At 38.3% G+C, this 21,946-nt stretch overlaps 1 protein-coding gene across 2 annotated transcripts in view; it reads left to right on the top strand.

Moving 5' to 3' along the window:
* Positions 1 to 21,946, top strand: part of CDC20B (cell division cycle 20B) — a 52,639-nt gene that overhangs the window by 17,488 nt on the left and 13,205 nt on the right. For both annotated transcript variants that reach the window (XM_045565647.1, XM_045565646.1), the window contains exons 3-8: positions 3,507 to 3,735; positions 6,629 to 6,759; positions 10,232 to 10,325; positions 14,937 to 15,053; positions 19,845 to 20,041; positions 21,524 to 21,618. In XM_045565647.1, coding sequence (XP_045421603.1) covers positions 3,507 to 3,735; positions 6,629 to 6,759; positions 10,232 to 10,325; positions 14,937 to 15,053; positions 19,845 to 20,041; positions 21,524 to 21,618 — 863 coding nt within the window. The remainder of the gene's footprint in view (positions 1 to 3,506; positions 3,736 to 6,628; positions 6,760 to 10,231; positions 10,326 to 14,936; positions 15,054 to 19,844; positions 20,042 to 21,523; positions 21,619 to 21,946) is intronic.

The following is a 21,946-nucleotide window of genomic DNA, read 5'->3' as shown; positions in this document are numbered from 1 at the left end:
ATTTCTCGATCATTTTAGGTGACAGAGCTGACATTTCATCAAATTATTTTTCTTTAATTTTCCTGCTTTAAACTAAGATTTATTTTTAAAAAATGTTTATTTAACTTTTGGGACTCCAGGGAAATTTTTGAGCAAGTGCCACCTTCCTCTGCTGGGTTTTTGCAAATCTATCTTCCAGTATGGCGGCTCCTCCCTTCCTTGGTACCTGTGAGGGGAAGGCCGCTTGGCTGAGGTCGCAGAGGTAGCAAACACAGCCTGTGCCTGAATGTGGCCCACAGACATGCTCTGCTCAGTCCTATGTTGCTTTTTAAAAACACTAGAATCAGTTGAAGGTTTTAAAAAGTGGGGATATTGTTGTGAAAAGTCTAAATTTCTAACTTCTTTTATGAAATGGAACAATGTGCTTCTCGGACTGTCATTCTTGCTGGGGCTGAAACATGAGCATTCGAGTTTGAGAAACTCCCTCCGTCTGCAGGGCTGAGGCTCAGTAGCTGCTGAGCAGGTGCTGGGGTTTTCCTTAGAGGGGAGAAATAAAAAAACGGGGAAATAAAAGTGCGAGCGGGCCACGCTTCTCATTCAGGCCTGCTTCACTTGTCATGGTACCTGCTGTTCCCTAGTCTGGGCTTCTGAGTTTGAGACCCCGATTTACATTTCCAAGGCTCTAGCTTTCCCTCTTTCCAGCCTTCCTTATTCCTATTCAAAACCTAAGAACATGGGCAGAACAACCAAAACAACAGTGTTTACAACAGCTGTGCCCTCACGTTCCTGACTTCTGTTTCCTGGGAAAGATGTCCTCTCCTGTCAGTTTGTGGAGAAAGCACAGAGCAGCAGTGGAGAGAGAGAGCTGGCCTCGCCTCGCTGGGGGACTGCAGGCAGGGGCTGGTACTCTCATCCTCGCTTAGTAAGAACCCACATTAACCGATATTTACTGCCTCAACACGCTAGCACTTTTCCTTCCTATCTTGCGTTTATATATAGGAAGTGGGATCATATTGGAATACTGTTTTACAGTCTTCTGTTTTCCGCCTGGCAATATATTATAATCATCTTTATGTTTTATTGAATATTATCCTATGTTACCATTTTTAAAGATTTTTTTAATGTGGTGAAATTCACATAACATAAATTAACCATTTTAAATGAGCATTTCAGTGGCATTTAGTGCATTTACAATGTTGTGCAACTACCACCTCCACCTAGTTCCAAAATATTTTTGTCACCCCAAAAGAAAACTCCATACCCATTAAGCAGTTGCTCCCCATTTCCTCCTTTTCCAACCTCTGGCAACCACCAATTTGTGTTCTGTCTCTATGGATTTACCTATTCTGGATATTTTGTATATATGGACTTATGCAATGTATTCCCTTTTATGTTTGGCTTCTTTCACTTAGCATAATGTTTTCGAGGTTTATGCACATATGTATCAGCACTTCATTCTTCTTTTCACCTGAGTAAAATATTCCTTTGCGCATATGTATACACACCACAATTTGTTTATCCTTTCATCTGTTGCTGGCCATTTGGGCTATTTCCATCTTATGGCTATTGTGAATAGTGCTACTGTGAACATGTGTGTGCATGTGTTTGAGTTTGAGTGCATATACCTATGAGTGGAATTGCTGGATTATAAGGAAAGTCTAGGTTTAACTTTTTGAGGGACCACCAAGCTGTCTTCCAGAGTGGCTGTATCCTTTTACATTCCCGTTTGCAATGTATAAAGGTTCCAATTTTTCTACATGCTCACCAATGCTTGTTAGTTACCCCTCTCCCTGCCTTTTTTTAAAATTATAGCCATCCTAGTGCGTGTAAAGCGGTACTTCCCTGTGGTTTTGATTTACATTTCCCTAATGTATGTCCTTCTCTAATGGCTATGGATGTCATGTAGTTTACCTAATCAATTCTCCAGGGGTGAATGTTCCCCGCCCCCATCTTTTGGCCCCTGTAAACATATACAATGCAGTGCATACCCTCATGTTGTCAGCTGAGAGCCTGAACTCTACAGTCTAACAGGTGAGTTTAGGGTGTGGCATCTCCACTTACTCACTGTGTAGTTTTAGGCAATTCACTTAAGCTGTAAATTTCAGTTTAGTCACTAGTAAAATAAGTAACAGACCTGCTTCATAGGTGGTTCTGAGAGTTAAATATGAATATGAGCAAAACCCTTAACATATGGGCTCCCACATGGTAACTCGGTAGATACTGGATGTTTCCTCCATCTTTGCTCATATCTTTGATTTCTTCCTTAAATTCATTGCCAGATCAGTAGTAGTCATACACATATTAAAAGGCCTTTGACATACATTGTCAAATTGCCCTCTCTAAATACTGATTTAAACTCTACCAGCAGTGTTTGCCAGTGTTTGTTTCTAGCACCTTCAACACTGGGGATTGTCATTAAAAAATCATTGCTAATATCTCATTGTTGTTTTAAATTTGCATTTATTCAATTGCTAGTGAGGTTAAATTTTTTTTTTTTAGGAATTTATATATCTTTTTAGTGAACTGCCTTTTCATGTCCTATGCCAGTTTTTCTATTGGGCTGGTAAACTTGTCTAAATTTCTATAAGAGCTCTTTATATAAGGATATTAACCTAATTTGTCTGTCATTTTGTTAAAAAATAATTCATTTCCAGTTTTTCAATTATACTTTAATGTCACATAGCTAAATGGCATGGTTCACCACTATAGGATCTATAAATATCAAACTCCTAGTGTTACTCAGAGGGGATAGACAGATGCTGAGCAAGTCATTGAACTTCTCTAGGCCTCAGTTTCTCCATCTATGAAATAAAGGGGTTGGATTAGAAAATTACTGTTTATTACCTGATTTGAAATTTTATGATTTTATACACACATCTTGTATGTTCAGTACATAGTGTTCCTTTTGTTTGTATTTATTTAGTTATTTAAGAGAGGAGGTCTCACTCTATTGCCCAGGCTGGAGTGCAGTAGCCTTATAGCTCACTGCAGCCTCCAACTCCTGGGCTCAAGTGATCATCCTGTGCCAGCCTCCTGAGCAGCTAGGACTGTAGGCATGCACCACCATGCCTGGCTAACTTTTCTTCTTCTTTTTTTTTTTGAGATGAGGGTCTTGCTATGTTGCCAAGGTTTGTCTCAAACCTCTGGCCTCAAGCAGTCCTCTTACCTCCCAAGTTGCTGGGATTATAGGTGTAAGCCACCATGCCTGGTTATAGTATTATTTCATATGTCATATTTTACATTGATATGTAGTGGTAATAACCATAAATATAATTACTTCCTAAACTACTTTTGTATACCTACAGATTCTTGAGCAGAGGTTCTAAGTATGTGATGGTGTTTTCGTGTTTTTATATATATATATATATATAAAATAACATTCTCTCAGATTACAAAAATTAAAAATCTCATATATATATTCTATTTGTGTTGTACTAAATGAGTCATTTGTTATTATTTTTTAAGGAATTTTTACTTTTGTATCACTGAGGCCACTATGAATTATATCTCTTTTTGTTGTTAAACAGGTATTTGATTCAGTTAATACTACATATTCCAACTTTAAGAGCAACTTTGTGGAGCGGCTGTCAGCTGAGGAGCCTGTTGCCAGTAGCCCAATTTCCACAGGATGGCGGCAAAGTCAAACCAGGGATTTGTCAGCCTGTTCCTTTGGAGAAGAACATTCCGTCGTGGACCTCCCAGAATCTTCTGAATCAGTGCTGAAGAAAACGCCTCAGAAAGAGACCTTGACTCTAGGTAAGGTGACAGAAATGCCACAGCCCAGTTTTGACATGTTAATAAAAGATATATTCCTGAGAGAATCTTTGTCTTTTAGAACTATCTAGTGTTAGGTGCTTTTCTCTTTTTCTCCCTCTAAATAAGAAATTTCCAAAGTGGGGGTTGGGGGGAACGAAACAAAAACAAAAGAAAGAATGAATAAAAAAAAAAACCCCATGTTAGACAAATTAAATTTAATAGAGTTGAATTGCGCAAAGAACATTCATCAGGGAAGCCTCAGAACCAGAACTGGTTCAGAGAGCTCCGCGTACCACGACGTGGGGACAGGCAGCATTTATGAACAGAAAACGGAAGTGAGGTACAGAAACAGTTTGATTGGGCACAGCTCAGTGTTGGCCTTATTGGGACAGGATCTGGTTAGCGGCCACCTGTGATTGACTGAAGCTCGGCTTCTGTGATTGGCTGAGACACCGCTGTTTGTCGCAAAAGTACGAGGGCTATTTGGAAAGTATCTAGTCATAATTTTCATAATTTTTCATATTACATGGCTGGCTACTTTCCAGACAGCCCTTGTATATTCCTAAGTTAGGCTTTCAGTTAGTTTACACAGTAAGTTAGGTTGCAGTTCATGATGTAGGGGCTCAAAGTATAGAGGCTTCCTCAGGCCAAATATAGTTTAATTTAACATATGTTGCATTTTAAACATGTTTTTGAGACTTGCATTGGTAGATGATTACTTTTGTGGATACTGAATGTATGAATATGTGTGTGTGTGTGTATATATATATATATGTACGTGTATATCCACATAAATGTATATATACTTTTGTTTTGCAAAGTACAGGATTTTATTGACTCTGGTAAGGCTCCTGGCTTATGGCAGTCAGAAGAAACATATATTAGTAATGGAATAATCAGATATGAAATGGTTATGTGAAAAGATGAAAGCAGTAGAGGATGACAGGAAGAGAAAGTAAAAGGAAGGGAACAAGAGAGAGGGAGAGATGGAGGGACGGATGGATGGACAGATGAAAAAAGGGCACCAAAGCCCTGTTGTGATGAGTAGGATTCCTGATCAACCTGTCAGAGCCCTGAAACACAAGCTCTTTCTGAAATATGTCATTCTCATTTGGGCACAGCCATTTTTATTCCCATTCTTCAGAAGCCAAATTTGCTACCTATCATTGGGTGATTTAATTCCTGTTCTTCCCTTTTAAAATCCTAGGCAACATAATTCTTTGACTGTCAGCATGCTTATTTAGTTAAGACATATTAATAGCAGTGCCAACTCTTTTCAATGATGTTAGGCACAATGAGGCATTGCAGTTCTGCAGACTGAAAGGGAGACCAAATCTTTTCCAATCAATGAAATTCCCATGTAATGACAAATATCAATACTGACAGTAGCTGACTGAAGCAGCAGGAAATACAGGATTTTCAGAAACACCGTTGTTATCCCTATTTTCTGAAAGAAATCTTGCATAATCCTATTGTGATTGAGGGGCAGTTTTGATGCTGATTGTTTTAGAAGAATTTCTATCTAAAATTAGGAGCTCCCTTTTCATTCTAGGCCTTACATTTATTATTTTTTGTAAGGCATTGTGTAAGAAATTCAAAATTCCAAGAGACAGATATCAGTTAAAGGATTTTATAAGAATGTCTCTTTTATTTTCTACTTAAGTTAATACTGAGCATGAATCAGATACATTGGTTTCTGAGTGCTTTGCTGCTGGGGTTTCTTTCTTTTTATTTCAGAAAAGTGGACACTGAAGATCTTCCCATTCCCAAAGGGACATGTACGGAGGTTCATTTGCAGTCATGCTCTGTCCCTGCTTCCTTAGGTGGTGGACTTGGCCTCTTTTTTTTATAACTGGGATGATCATCAGTACTAGCATCCAATTGCAGCTTTTTCCTTCTCATTTGAGATTCTGAGAGCTGGCCTTTTCTGCTCTATACTCTTGTACAAATAGCACTAGAAAGCAAGCATGCATAATTTCTTGGGACAAAGAGCAAGATCTAAAACTTGAGGAACATTTCATGTTTCCATCCTCCTCCTGAAATGTGACATTTTTCTCTTATGAGATCCTAGGACTTGAGGTGCCAAACTCTAGGAACATCAGTGACAATTTATCAAGCCTGTGATTGTCCAAATGAAGAAGGGATTGTCACATGGCAAAAGGCCAAGATTTTTTAATGGTCTCTTGGCTCCTCTGATGAACAAGTGATATGGCAGATATTTAGTTTTAGAGGATGACTTGACAGGTTTCCAGTACAGTTAAATGTCTGGTCAAGGGCTTTCTCAATCTTGAGAAGAGAATAGACATGAATAATATTGACGCAAATAACATGGAATCTTCTGTTATTTTAATCTAGAAAGAATTTCACTGCTGCCGTCCCAAACTACCTTTACAACATCTTTCTGAAATAGGAAGGAGGAGAGGCAAAGTGATTTGCTCATGATGATGTAGCCAATGTCAATGCTTGGCAAAGCCAGCGCCCCAGAGTTATTTCCTGGTAGGATGATCACAGCTTGGGCAAACCAGATATTCTTCACACCATCACTTTAAACTATTGAGCTGTTCCTCTCCATTCTTCAAATTCGCAAATCTGTTCTTTCCATACAGAGGTAAAGCATTTCCCCTGCTGTGCTCCAGTTAAAGTCAGGTCTTTAAACCTGGCATTTCCTCTCCACTCTTGAGGCCACTGAGGGAGTTTCCCATTAAGTAAGAAACTTAAAAACCCAGTGCTCTGGGTAAGACTCTGATCTTCTTCTCCTTCATGGATTTTGGAGAGACCAGAGCCTGGGCCTACATATTCTGTTCCACTATGAAAGATGGTGTGGCTAGATCTCCAATTAAAGTGAGTATCTTGTTTTACAAACCAAATTCAAAGCTAAATGTCTTTCTTGTAGGATCCTTCAAAGAACCACTGAAGACCCCCGTCAAAGGAAGTTCTGAAACAAATAACTCTGTTCTCCATTTTTGCAAGACAACTCATGCAATGGATAGAGGCTGGAAGGAAAATGTTGCCTCAAAACGCCAGGTAGGTAGAGAGAAAAAACTGAAGATCCCATGTCTTGAGAAGCTCAGACAACTTAAGTCCCAAATGTGAGGAAAGAGCTGCTTCGCTGCTCTTACAAATCAATAAAAAAGTGATAGATTCCTGAAAGAAAAAATGAGTGAAGGGCACGAAAAGAACCACTTTGTATAAGAAAGAAAATACTCCCCCCAAAACATGAGAAAGTGTTGAGTTAGGACCAATCAAAAAGTGAAAAGAGAATAACCATCAACAAGGCAAAAGATTAAAAATATAATAAAATTCTACTTGCTATGACATGCTTCCTCTCAGCCAAAGGATCTCTTGCGGCGGTCACTTCCAACTGTTCGGTGAGGTGGTTTTTCCTTTGGGGTCTCAGGATAAGTTAAATTCTTTCTCTATAAGATGACCTTTTAAGCCAGGCATAGTGGCGCATGCCTGTAGTCCCAGCTACTCGGGAGGCTGAGGCAGTAGGATTGCTTAAGCCGAGGAGTCTGAGGTTGCTGTGAGCTAGGCTGACGCCATGGCACTCACTCTAGCCTGGGCAACAAAGCGAGACTCTGTTTCAAAAAAAAAGGAAAGATGACCTTTTAAATATTTCTCTTAAGCCTTTGTTCTTGTTCGTTTGTTTCTTGATTAAGTACGTGTACTTCCTTTAGGTAGTTCTTACTCATTACTATTTTAAGATCTTAAGAGTCCAACATGAATCTTTTGGGCACATTAATTATCAATAGCATGTGTTCATCAAATCCAATGAAGAGCCCTTGAAGGAATGAGTGTTTCATTTCAAAAGCTTTTAACTAGAAAAGTCATATATTCTCAATTTAGGCAAAATTACTTATTTAGTGTGTGCCTCTTCTGTGTTTGGCATGTATATTTTGCAGAGGGACAATAAAATATTATGAATATAAATTTTAAATATTTGAATCCATATGCAATTGGAAACAAATGTTTTAGAGCAGGTCTTTTATTGGGTGCTTTACTGTTGAGTATGGGTTTGGGGGGTAGGGAATGGCCAGGGAGTTCTACTGAAATAATTAAGGGAACTGGTGGTCTCATGCCCAGGCCAGGTTATTAACACCCCTGTCCTTTCCAGCCTCTACTGCTGATTGGAGTTCTTACTGCCCTGCCCCTTATCCTTTCTGGTGACTGGTGGCAGCAAGGTTGGTGGCTCTGTCTGTGGGCTCACGATGGTGTTGGCAAGATACCTCTTATAGCAGTTGTTATAGCAGCTAGAACACAACCCCAGGATCACCGAAGAACCTGGGCAGACGATAATGGAAACTGTTTTTACTGTTCAGTGCAGAGTGTTTGTTGTCATGACTCAAGAGTGGTAAAGATACAAAGAGAGGTCTTTACTGTAAACGTGTGTGGAGTTCATGTGGTTTTCCCTGACCATCTGGAGGGTGTGTCTGCAATGAGGGTAGCATGGAGACTGTCAGAATTCATAGTCAGCGAGGTCTATGCTCAGTTGCTAATTAAAGTAATAAGTAGATCTTGGCTAGGAAAGAGCACCCTGGGTTTATGGAGCTGAAGTGTGTGCTGGACTGTGCTGTGGTCAGTTTTATGCTAACCACGAGATTCTGAAGAAGTGAGTTTGTGAAGAGTTCATTGAGCTCCTGGCGAGCAGGTCATTCTAGGAATTCTACTGGGGGGGGGGGGTGACTGTGCTCCCAGGGGGGCATTTGGCAATGTCTAAAGATGTTTTTGATTGTGACAACCCAGGGGGAAGGCTTGTAGTGGGTAAAGGCCAGTGACACTGCTAAACAGCCTAAAACGCACAGAATAGCCCACATAACAACGAATTATCTGCCGCCAAATGCCAATAATGCTGAGATTGGGAAACCCTGATATATGGTTAATTGTTCTACCTGAATACCTAAAAACCCATGATTCATTGACTGGCAATGCCTGTTATCTGTCATAACATTGAGGAAGAAAACCAAAATATCAAAATGATGCCTGTCAGAGAGACGTCTGTTTAAACTATGGTGATTGAGTGATTGTCATGCGTGTGAGATTAAATATATTATTGTGAGAGATGGGTGTGCTGATTCACACCTGTAATCACAGCAAAGTGGGAGGATTGCTTCAAACCAGGAGTTCGAGACCAGCCTGGGCAACATAGTGAGACCTCATCTCTAAAAATAGAAAAAAAGAAAATAAATCTATTGTTGTGAAAGAGGAAAAAAAGAATCTTCTGTGGTTTAACTATACAACGCTATGTTTTTAGAAAATTCCAATAAGTACTTTTCTTTCAACTTATTACTAATTTTCCTAGCTGTTTTTGATGGAAATTGAATGTAAGAATGTCAGAAGTGCTTTTTTTGTAAAAAATTTTTTAGAGACAGGGTCTCACTCTGTCACCCTGGCTAGAGAGCAGTGGCATCATCATAACTCACTATAACCTGGAGCTCCTGGGGTCAAGTGATCCTCCCACCTCAGCTTCCTGAGTAGCTGGGATTACAAGGGTATGCCACAATGCCCAGCTAAGTTTTAAATTTTTTGTAGAGATGGGGTCTTGCTATGTTGCCCAGGCTGGTCTTGAACTCTTGGCCTCAAGCAATTCTCCCACTTCAGCCTCCCAAAGTGATGGGATTACAGATGTGAGCCACCACGCCTAGCCAGAAGTGCCCTTTATACATTGGCCCAAAGAAATATCAATCAGATTTTTGTGGTCATGGAAATTTAGTCAAGTTAGTTAAGATCTCTGTGATGTGATGTCTCCCCCCATTTCTTTTTTCTTTTTCTTTTGTCTTTCTTTCTTTCTTTCTTTTTTTGAGACAGCATCTCACTCTGTTGCCCCGGCTAGAGTACAGTGGCATCATCATAGCTCACTGCAACCTCAAACTTCTGAGCTCAAGAGATCCTCCTGCCTCAGCCTTCTGAGTAGCTGATGTCCCCATTTCTAATGGGTAAAGGTGTTAATGGAAAAGGACCTTTAAGATGATTTGTCCAATCCAAACATATTATAGATGAGGAAAATTGAGGCCCAAACTGAGAGAATATCTCTGGGTTAGGTGTTGAGAATCACTCCTTGAAAGAAATCTTTCTTGCAAAATGTTATCCTACTAATGTTCAACTTTATTATTTTGGGGGAGGTCTTTTAATTTTAGAGAGTACTAGAAATATCCTGACATTTCAGTTTTTGCAGCCTTTGGTGATACCACTGGCCTATGGCTTATTGGCTACATGAGCATTGAGGCTAGAGGAATAAAAAAGGATTTTATTCTAGCTGAGCAATACCGGCTTAATGGAGCTGTTGAGGAGATTAGAAACAATGTATGTAAAATGCTCAGCACTGTTCCTTACACAGTGTTTAGTTAATAAATACTAGCAATTATTGTGGTGTTTGATTGGAAAATGTGGAGTCTTTGAACATCAGTGAATTATCAGTTCTAACTCTATCATGTGTCATGCCTGAGATGTACATATATGTTTCTAAGGAAGTATTCTCTTTATGTGTATTTGTTTTCAGAAATGCCAAAACCAGCTATTTGCAACCCAGAAGGTGGTTCAGCAGCTTAATGGAAAAATGCAGCTCTGTGCGCAATCCCAGTGTGTTTGGAAAGGTATGAGGCAAAGACTTTGTCCTTTCCTACCCTCTTCTCTCTCTCTGCCTCCTTCATTTCTTCCTTATCTTAAAATATATTATTTTTAATATTTACAAGACTAAATTAACATAATTATAAAATTTGGATAGTTCTTAAAATCCTCTGCCCTAACCAACCCCATTCCCAAGTCCCATTTTCTAGAGGCAACCACCCTCAGCTCTTCCAGCTGTTACTCCTGGTAATTACATCTATTTTCTAACTAATATCGGTAAACTGCTGTTTCTTATAATTTTAGACTTTCTCATGACTTTCTAGCACAGTGGATAAAATCTTAGTTCTCCTCCTGCCTCATTCAGTGTCTTCAGTTTTTTGACATGCTTTCTATCACACTTCAAGAAAGTAAAATTAGTATTCAGTGTTTACATCATATTACCATACAACTATTATTCCAACTAGCAAGTTAAGTAGTGTGCTATAATTATGTGTCTTTTCTAGTGAACTGTTTTTCTGAGAATTAAAAATTGCTTATTTTTTCATTTACTATAATAGGTATCTATGAAACCATTCATATTCCCTCTAAATGTTCCAATGTTTTGTTCTACAACTAACATTTTCTACACACTTGCTCACTCCAGTTCCTTCTTTTCCGTGGTGACCTCCCTCCCAGAGCCTGCTGAACAGGCTGCTCTCTTGGCCAGTTGCATAGTTGTAATCCTGGGACTTCTCTTCTTCAATATTAGAGCCACTATTTCCTGGCAGCTGTGCGGTGGTCTTTTGGGTTTTGCTGGTTTGAAAATTCTACTTACTCTACTCTTACACTTGATTCATAGTTTGGCTGGCTATGAATTCTAGTTTCACTTAGAATTTTAAAGGTATTGCTTTATTGTTTTCTAGCATCCACTATTGCTGAGAAGTCATATGCTGTTTTTACTTACTATAGTTTGCCTTTTCTCTCTGGATGCTCTTAGAAAAGTCTCTTATCATCAGTGTTCTAAAATTTCATGATGATAAAGCTTGGCATTTTTAATAAAACTCATTTTAATTGAAAAATCCATTGGTGGACCTTTTCAATCTGGAGACCCATGTCCTAGAGTTCTTAGAAAGTTTCTGGAATTGTTCTTTAATATTAATAATTTCTTAGTTGTTCTTTTTCTTTCTTTGTGAAAGTATTATGTTGGTGCTTCTGAACTGGTGCTCCAATTTTCTTGTCTTTTCTGTTCTATTTTTCATCTCATCGTTTTTTTCTGCCTTTTAGCTGGTAGGAAACGCTGGACAGTGGTGTCGAGAATGTATCAGGCAGCTCTGCAACCACGCAGTGGGGAGGTAATGCCTGTGGCTGTTTGCAGAAGGTCCTCATTCTAGGCAGCACTTAGAGCTCCCCAAATCTTTTTACCTAAAGCCCCATATGTTCTCCTTCCTGCTTTCTCTTTCTCTTTTGGAAATCTTTGTGTTATTCAAGAGATTGTTATCATGCTTGGAAAAGAAGTGATTGGGAGCCTGTGAGAAACTTGTTGAGAGAACTAGTGGTTCATTTCATCAATGTCAGGGAAACTTGCCTGTTACATTTCCCTCTGGGATAAGTTCTGGTAAGCAAATCCATGGGGTTCTTTGAAAGAATCTCAAATGTAAATGTGAACAAGGAGAGAGAAATGCGCAATGCTAAAGTATACTTTGTTTTTATGTCCTATCTTAATTTTTCATTAAAATTTTCTTTTAAAAATTATATAGATAATACATAGATAACACTTTTACCTTCTAGAACTTTGTGCATGTTTGTTTTTCAAGCTTCTGTTTCCCAGAAGTAAAAAGGGAAAAAAAATAGAGTTAGAGGCATAAAAATGGCATAAAGTTTCAGGCCTTCTAAATGTTCTTTTGGGGGGGTTGGAAACATATTGTTGGGATGAGAGAGTAAACTTTATTCTTCCCTTAGAATGAGATTTTCTTAAAAGCAAAATAAAATGTATGGGGACATGTCTTCCCTCAGCTCTCTCATCTTCTTTTGGTCTAACCAGCAACAAGTTTTTGTTTTGTAAAATATTGATATTTGACTTAAAATAAAAAACATGTTCTATGAAGCCCGAGAGAATGTACCTATATTTTTATGATATCCTAGGAGACAATATGTATAAAAATTATACTTTATTATATGTATAAAGTATATATATACTTTATTTCTTAGAGTTGTTTTAGGTTCATAGCAAAATTGGGCAGAAAGTACAGAGAGTTCCCGTATGTCCCCTGCCTCCACTCACGCACAGCCTTCCCCACTATCAGCATCCTACACCAGAGTGGTACATTTGTTACCATCAATGAACCTGCAATGATACAGCATTATCTCCCAAAGCCCATAGTTTACATTAGAGTTCATTCTTGCTGTATATTCTACAGGTTTTGACAAACTTATCATGATATTATAACTATTACAATATCATGCAGAATACCTTCACTGCCCTAAAAATTCTCTTTGCTCTGCCTATTCATCCCTCCATCCCCACCCCATAGCAACCTTTTTAGTGTATCTGCTTTATCTATAATTTTTCCTTTTCCAGAGTGGCGTATAGTTGGAATCATACAGTGCATAGCTTTTTCAGATTGGTTTTTCTTTCACTTAGTAATATACATTTAAGGATCCTCCACATCTTTTCATGGCTTGATAACTCATTTCTTCTTAGCACTGAATACTATTCCATTGTCTGGACATACCACAGTTAATATTTATCCATTCACCCACTGAAGGACATCTTGGTTGCTTCCAGGTTTTGACAATCATGGATAAAGCTGCTGTAAATATGTGTGTAGGTTTTTTTTTTTTTTTTTGTGGACATTAAGTGTTCAACTCATTTGAGTAAATACCAAAGAGTGTGATTGCTAGATTATATGGTAAAAGTATGTTTAGTTTTGTAAGAAAATGCCAAACTGTTTCCCAAGTGGCTGTATCATTTTGCATCCTCACCAACAATGAATGAGAGTTCCTGTTGCTCCACATCTTCACCAGCACTTGGTGTTGTCAGTGTTTTGGATTTGGGCCATTCTAATAGGTGTGTAGTGGTATCTCATTGTTTTTAACTTGCAATTCCCCAATGACATACCACGTTGAGCATGTTTTCATATGCTTTGTAGACCATCTGTATATTTTCTTTGGTGAAGTGTCCAGATCTTTGGCTCATTTTTAATGTGTGTGTCTTGATTACTATAGCATTATACTAAATCTTGATGTTGGGTAGTATCAGGCCTTTCACTTTGTCCTTCTTCAATAATTGCATTGGATATTCTGGGTCTTTTGCATCTCCAGATAACTTTTAGAATCAACAAAATTATCAAAATAATTTTTTGTTGATATTGACAAAATAATCAAAATTAGTATCAACACAGTAATTTGCTAGGATTCTGATTGGGATTGCATTGAATCTACAGATGAAGTTGGAAAGAACTGACATCTTAATAATATTGAGTTTTCTTATCTTTGTACATGGAATATCTTTCCATTTCTTTAGATCTTTGATTTCTTTCATCAGAGTTTTTTAGTTTTCCTCATGTAGATTTTGTAGATATTTTGTGAGACTTATACCTAAGTATTTCATTTTTTGAGGTATAATGTAAATGGTATTTTGTTTTTAATTTGAAATTCTAATTGTGAGTTGCTGGAATATAAGAATGCAACTGACTTTTGTATATTAAGCTTGTATCCTGCAACCTTACTATTATATAATTGCTCATTAGTTCCAGGAGTTTTTTTTGTTGATTCTTTGGATATCAATTTTTTTAACCTTTAGTGATTCTTTATTAACAGGCCTGAGTATATCTAGTAACGTTGCAGTTCTTCCTATAACTGCAGGTTTTCACAGCTAACACTGAGGCAGGAATTTATGAGTAACAATTTGGTTTCTTGGTTTTCTTGGTACAGCATTGTGAAGCTCTCATGTTTTTATCAGAAGCCATCTGGTCATAGACACCACGAGTCACCTGAGTGGTCTTGGTTTCTATTGATTATATCATTCTCAGTTTGATCACAAACCAAGTGGTTAGAGATGAAAAGACAGCAGCCTGTAGTTTGAACTTAGTGGGGTCTTTTGATAAGAAATAAAACTTAGCAAAACATATAATCCTGACCTCAGATAGTCATGGGTAAAATTAGTCAAAAGTAATAACTCTATGTGCTCTGGTACAGAAACAGTGAGGGAAATAGTTAAAAATCAATGAATCAACAAATATTTATTTAGAAAGACTCAGAGTAGGGCTTAGGTATACCATATAAGTGTGGGTGTGACAGACATGGATATGCAAAATTTGCTTTGGTTTTAAAAATGTCAAATGACAGAATAAATATTCAAAGCATCATGTAGTGTCTCTGTGTACTCGTTACAAGATCTGTTATCTATATTTAGGTCTGGCATTCATGTGCTTTTTGTTAGAAAGTTCCATTGAATAAGTTTTTAATATTATTTTTTAAATTAATACTGCTTCATTGCCTTTCTTCTCTTGCTCTTGGTACTACAGTTGTATCATGATGATCACTTTTTTCCCCTCATAATTAATCTTTGTCAATGAATGTTATTTCTTGATACCCACAAGGATAAATATTATATTTTCAGGATCATAGAGATGTATAGAAGTGTTTGTTTCTTGCAGGCTGCAGAGATGGAGTCAGAGATGAATCCTTCTATCTTAAAAGGTTCAGTGATGTAAAGTCTTCCATGATCCAACCAGAGGTGAAGATTCATCTTACTGGTCTTCGAAATGACTACTGTAAGTTATCATTCAGATTGTGAATTGAAAATTTGAAATGACAAAATACATCCTGTGCTCTGGCACAAACTTGTAATTTGACTCTGGAAGAACCAAATGGCCTTTGTGCCTCATGTCCAGATGGTGTACCATGCAAATATGATTAATGTAGTCATTTTTTTCATGTGCAACTTTCATGTTCAGGAATGAATATTGTTAATGTTGGTAGGGTGTGAGAAACATACATTTTGTGTTACTATATTAGAAAGAACTGTACTAACAGTGGCCTATTCTTACATATATATATTTTAAACATGGGTAAATCTAATCAAACAACCACATTGGGTCTGCTTATTATGTACCTAGCTTGTAATCTAGTTTGGAAGACAGGACTAACCCACATGGAACCAACACCAACATGCCAATGTAGAATATAAATAATGGATTATGGGGTGTAAGGAGCTGTAAAGACTACAAGCTGCTCCGTGAACTCTAAGGTTGTCCAGAAAGACTTCATGGAGATATTCAGACTTAAGCTGGGTCTTGAAAGATTGATAGAGGCCGGGCGCGGTGGCTCATGCCTGTAATCCTAGCACTCTGGGAGGCTGAGGTGGGTGGATTGCTCGAGGTCAGGAGTTCGAGACCAGCCTGAGCAAGAGCAAGACCCAGTCTCTACTAAAAATAGAAAGAAATTATCTGGCCAACTAAAAATATATATAGAAAAAATTAGCTGGGCATGGTGGCATATGCCTGTAGTCCCAGCTACTCGGGAGGCTGAGGCAGTAGGATCGCTTAAGCCCAGGAGTTTGAGGTTGCTGTGAGCTAGGCTGATGCCCCGGCACTCACTCTAGCCCGGGTAACAAAGCGAGACTCTGTCTCAAAAAAAATAGAAAAAAAAAAAAAAAAAAAGAAAGATTGGTAGGACGTGGAAGGGTGGACAGGAGAAGAAAGACCACTTTTGGTATTGTTAACAGCATGAGTTATGCAGGATGTTGGTAATTAATGATAATTAATGGCAATGAAGAGGATATATTGGAGACTGGGGAAGAAATAGGTGGATACAGATTATGAAGAGATTCAAATTTAGAAACTTATATTTGTTTTGGGAGTTGTTGACTAAGAGAAACAAACATAAAAGGAAAATTCACGGCAGAGTATGCAGAATGCATTTAGCAGGAACAAGCCTTCTAAGAGTAAGGGCTCATTTTTCCTCCATAAAGAAAAATATCTGGAATGAGAAATGAATTTAAGATTATTCCAAGTTTTTGAAGCAAGAGAAGGGTGGTGTCACTGGGAAGACAGGTTGGCAGAGGAGGTGGTTTGGGGAGGGAAGATTGTTCTTGGAATATTAAATTAAAGGAGACAATGAGACACAGAATAGGTTTGGCAGATCGTTAGAAATGAAGTTGGTAGTTGAAAGAGAGGGCGGACTGGTATGTAGGTTAGATGATTATAGGTCAAGCCAGGAGCCAGTGTGAGCTCTCTGGATGAGGGGGCCAGGAGCAGAGGGAAGGGGCCTGGGCTCTGTTGAACATCAGAGGAATAAGCAGGAAAAAGCAAAACCACTAAAGGGAACAGTTCTCTATCTACCTACTCATACAGCTCCTTCGCCAAGAGAATTTATTCTTATGGCCAAATAAGGATACATTTTCAAGGAATGTTAAAAAACACAAAACCCATATTAAAAAAAACCCCTACTTGTTCCCACTTTTCCTTTAAACCATAGCTCCTTGTGTCTCTTCCCCTTGACAGCAAAACTTGTCAAAAAATGTTTATACTCAAAATTTCCTATTTCTCTCCCCCCATTGTTTCAAACCCACTCTAGTCAGGCTTTAAATTCTACTCCACCATCCTCCATTGAAACTGCTCTTCCAAAGAGCTCCTCATTATTAAATCAAACAGTTATTAATAGATCTCATTTACTTAACCCTTTCAGCCATATTTGAGATAGTTGATCAATCCCTCCTTCTTGCTATCTCACTCTCTTGATTTGCCTCCTAGCTTTATGTTCACTCTTTCTTGGTCTTTTTTGCTGGTTTCTGTTCCTCTTCCATCTCCCTGCCCTCTAAATGTTGTAGTACCCAAGGCTCGTTCCTTGGACGTCTTTTCTTTTCTACTTCTAGTTTAATTGATCTCTTGGCTTTTTGGCCACATCTCTTTGTATTGTGTTTTTAGTCATTGCTCTAGGGTTTACAATGTAATCTAAACTTTCTCAGTCTACTTAGGGTTACTATTGTACACTTCAAACAATATGTAAAGATCCTGCAATCACATAAGTCTCCCCAACTCCCCAACTGTGTCATAGGTTACTGTAGTTGTCATGTGTTTTACATCGATCTACATACATTGAAAACCCGACCATCATTATAGATTTTACTTTTAGAAGTAAAATTTAAAAAGTATTTTAAATAGCTTAAGAGGGGAAAATGGTCCTTTATATTTTCCCAAATATTTACCAATTCCAATGTTCTCTTTCATTCCTGAAAATCCAAGTTTCCCTCTCATATTATTTCCCTTTAGCCTGAAGAGATGCTTTTTTCATTTCTTGCAGACCAGGTCTGTTGGCAGACTTCTCTTGGATTTTTCAGCTTCTGTTTCATAATATTTTTGCTGGATATAGAATTCTTGGGAAGATTTTTCTTTAAGCATTTTAAAGATGTTCCATTGACTCTGGCCTCCACAGTTTCTGGTGAGAACTCCATGGTCATTTGAAACCTTGTTCTCCTACTTCTAAGACCTAACTCCAATTATATATACATTAGATCTTGGATATCATTCCACAAGTCCTTGAGGCTCCATTCATGTTTAAAAAATGTTTTTCCTTCATATTCTTCAGATTAGGTAATTTCTGTTGATCTATATTCCAGTTCACTCACTTTTTCCTCTGTTACTTTCATTCTTTTATTGAACCTATCCAAAGAATTTTTCAGATATTGTATTTTTCTGTTTGAAAGTTTCCATTTTATGGTTTTTATAACTTCTATTTCCATTTTAGAGTTTCATCTTATGGTTTCTATTTCCTTTATCTAGAAAACAGTTTCTTTTTTCAGTTTCTCTGTTGAAGTGTCATATCTTTTTTTCATTTCAAGTATGTTTTTCTTTACTTCATAGAAAATATAATAGCTGCTTTAAGGTCTTTCATAATTTCTACTCCTAGGTCATCTTGGGGTTTTCATCTATTGATTATTCCATCTGTTCAGTAATTTTGAATTGTGTCCTGGACATTGTAGACGCTATATTGTATTCACTAGGTTCTGCAGAGAATGTTGATGTTTTTGTCCTAGTTAGGTTCACATTGTGAGTTTTGTCTTGCCATCTCCGGGTGCTGTTTCAAATCTTAGATCAGTTTTTTAAGCTTTTATTATGCTGATTTTGGTCTGTCCCTCATATATGTGGATCAGAGTCTAGGCTGAGACTTGTATGGATGTTTCAAATCTCAGTTCAGTTCTTAAAGCCTTTGCTAAGTTAATTTGAGTCTCCTCTGCACTTAAATGATTTAGGAGTAAGTCTGAGATGTGTATGGGTTCATATACTAATAATCAGAGGATTCCTTTCCCTGACTCTCTCCTCTCCAGAACTTTCTCCACACATTTTGGCCACCTCAGCCTCCTTTCCCTGGTTCCTCTGACCTGGAAGATGGTGGCCTGTCTGTCAGAGTCTTAGCAGCTGGTGCTGCTCCATGACTGGGGCTTGCCCTCAGGGCATGTGAGAAAAAAGTGGGAAACTCACCCCTGGGCAGGTAGCTTCTCCAAGTTTTGACTCTCTTGCTGAGTTTACCTGCTTTTGCTTACTCTTTAGGGTCTTCAGGTGTTTGTTTTTTATATTTTGTACAAGTTTATAGTTGTTATCAGTAGGAGGGATGCACTGTAGGGGTTTAAACCACTGCAGTGGAACTGGTGTGCTTCTTAGTTTTGTACTGAGATGTGTAAGTCAGAATAGGAGTTTCTGTCTGATAAGATAGGGGGCCAGGCATGGTGGCTCATGATTATAGTCCTCGCACTTTGGGAGGACAAGATGGGAAGATCACTTCAGGCCCGGAGTGCGAGACCAGCCTAGGCAACGTAGTGAGACCCCATCTCTAAAAAAAATTAATTAGTCATGGTGTTGCATGCCTGTAGTCCCAGCTACTTGGGGGGCTGAGGCAGGAGGATTGCTTAAGCCTAGGAGTTCCAGGTTATAGCGAGCTATGGTCACACCACTGCTCTCCAGCTTGGGTGACAGAGTAAGACCAGATCTCTAAAAATAAAAAAAAAAAGGAGGATATATTTTAATAAGTGATCATACAAACATGGGTTTGTTTAGCTGTCAAAGTGTTCTTATTATCTTATTAGTAGAAGCTAGAGAATACTGCAGAGAACTTCTAGGTATCATTCATAAGTGAGCCACTACCTCTCTAGATATGTTCTAGCTGGGTGGTGTTTTGGTTAGATATGATGGTGGTATATCATAGATAAGGGTCCAAGGATGTCTCCATAAGAAATATATGCTTCTAGTTTTCAGTGATTTGTTAGATGAAGTCCATGTATACTAATGATGGTAGATTAACTTGCCAAGTTCTTCAAATGCCTCTAAATAAGTATATTTGAGCATGAATGATAAGTATTATTGCTTATTCGATGTAAGTCTTGACACTAGATTCTATTCCACTTTTCATTTTTGAACTTCCAATGATCTGCTTGGATCCATGTTTCTGTTGTCCAACTGACCATAGAGAAGGTTATTAATCTTTCTCTTCTACCTATAAAGTTGCTTATTTGAAAATGTTTTTATTTGGCTGTCTAATCACCCTAACTTGAAGTGCTTTTCTTACAGATCTGAATATTCTAGACTGGAGCTTTCAGAATCTTGTTGCTATAGCCCTTGGATCTGCTGTATCCATCTGGAATGGGGAGAACCACAAGAGGACTGAAATCATAGACTTGAGTCTCACTTGTAATTATATATCTTCTGTGTCCTGGATAAAACAGGGAACTTGCCTGGCAGTTGGCACCAGCGAGGGAGAAGTGCAAGTAATGGACAATTTTTTTTCCTTGTATTCTCTATGTAATTAATAGATAAACTAGAATTGACATTTAATAACAGGTTAATAAAAAAGCAGAGAAACTATTAATAGATTAGTTGTGGCACTTGAACCTATGGGGAGTGAGAAGAGATACCATTCTGTTTTTTTTCTGAATGGTGCTTAATGAGGACTTAAGGATGCCTTTCTTAGTTTCCCCCACAATCTTTCTTTTATTTCCTTTTTTAAAAAATCTTTTCTCTCAAATTGAGGTTGGGCTTGTAGAATCTCCAATTTGGGGACTTTAAAGAGAAGAAGATACCTTTCTAGTTCTTCTTTCTCATCTGACACCATGATTAGGAGTAGAGTTATATAAAATGAGTGAGTTTTTTTTTCTGATAGGCTGTCTGAGATTGGGATTTACCAAGTTTCCATCACTCTATCTAATTTATCATACATTATAATTATTATTGTTAGCAATAGTGTAAACAATACTATGATTTTGGAGGGACACAGAAGGCTCTCACTGCTTTCTCCTCTCAGCAATGATACTGGATGCTGTAAGGTTATGTCGTGATTTCTTCTTACACCAAAGTCATTTCTTATATGGGTCAAATATCGTCTGCACCTGCAGGAAAGGAGTCTCTTAGCAGTAAGTGGAATTTCTTTAGGAAGTGTCCAGACACCCACATTTTATTAATATATTTATTGGTTAACTATAGGTAGACTTCCAGGTTTGGAATTCCCACAATTTGGAAGGAGCCAGAAGTGTGATAATTATTCTCAACCTTTGGCTGCACATTGAATTCACCTGGGGAGCTTTATTTTTTTTTTATTTCAGCTTATTATGGGGGTACAAAAGCTCAGGTTATATATATTGCCCATGTCCCACCCATCCCCCTGAGTCAGAGCCTCAAGCGTGTCCATTCCCCAGACAGTGCACCTGGCACTCACCATGTAGTCATACCTCCACCCCCCCCACACCCCGAGTCAGCACCTTCAAACATGGCCATTCCTCAGACGGTGTGCAATGCACTCATCATGTAGGCATACCGCCACCCCCCGCCTCAGTCTGATATCCAGTTGGTATCATTCCCCAATGTGCAATTAGGTGATGCTCAGGGAAACCAATTTTCTTGTGAGTACATGTGATGCTTGTTTTTCCATTCTTGGGATACTTCACTTAATATAATGGGTTCCAACTCTCTCCAGGAGAACCAAAAAGATGTCATATCACCGCTATTTTAAAACAAATGCTGTATCCCCAGGCTCTACGCCACCAAATGCATCATCAGTATGCACACTAGCGTCTGTGTTCTACAAACTCCCCAGGTGATCCTCATGCTGAGAACTGCTGGTTAAAGGTGCTGAGTTTTCACTTACTGTAAAAACTTACTGTAAAAACTGACAGTATCAACAGTACTGGCCTTTGAGTAGACAGTGGGCTGTGAAAACGCCAATGCTACATAACTCTGCTTATTCATTTTTCCAGTTATGGGATGTGGTAACTAAAAAGCGGCTGAGAAATATGCTTGGTCATCTGTCAGTAGTTGGGGCTCTGAGCTGGAATCACTGTATCCTCAGCAGGTAAGAAGCATCTTGTTGGAGAGTGATGTTTGTATCACCAATTGATTATGGGGCCCGAATGAACAGTACTATAATATTTAAAACCCAATTTAAAACCCAGAGTTAGTATCAGTTATGATCCTGCCCCGCTCAGTGTTCAGAACGGCTGGTGATGTAAGTGTTCGGTTGGCCACACGTACATGGTGGCCCTGTGCCTTCAGCACAGGATTCACTAAATTGCTCAAATAAAATGTGAAATTCTCTTCAAGGGAAAGGTTTCTCTGTACCAAGTAACACATGCTAAAGGGATATTTTGCTGATGTCAAGTATTTATTGCTATTACTGTTAA

This window comes from Lemur catta, chromosome 12, assembly GCF_020740605.2.
Source record: "Lemur catta isolate mLemCat1 chromosome 12, mLemCat1.pri, whole genome shotgun sequence".
In the NCBI taxonomy this organism is placed as follows: domain Eukaryota; kingdom Metazoa; phylum Chordata; class Mammalia; order Primates; family Lemuridae; genus Lemur; species Lemur catta.
The sequence above is the reverse complement of the archived record's forward strand: the minus strand, read 5'-3'. Positions and strand labels throughout refer to the sequence as shown.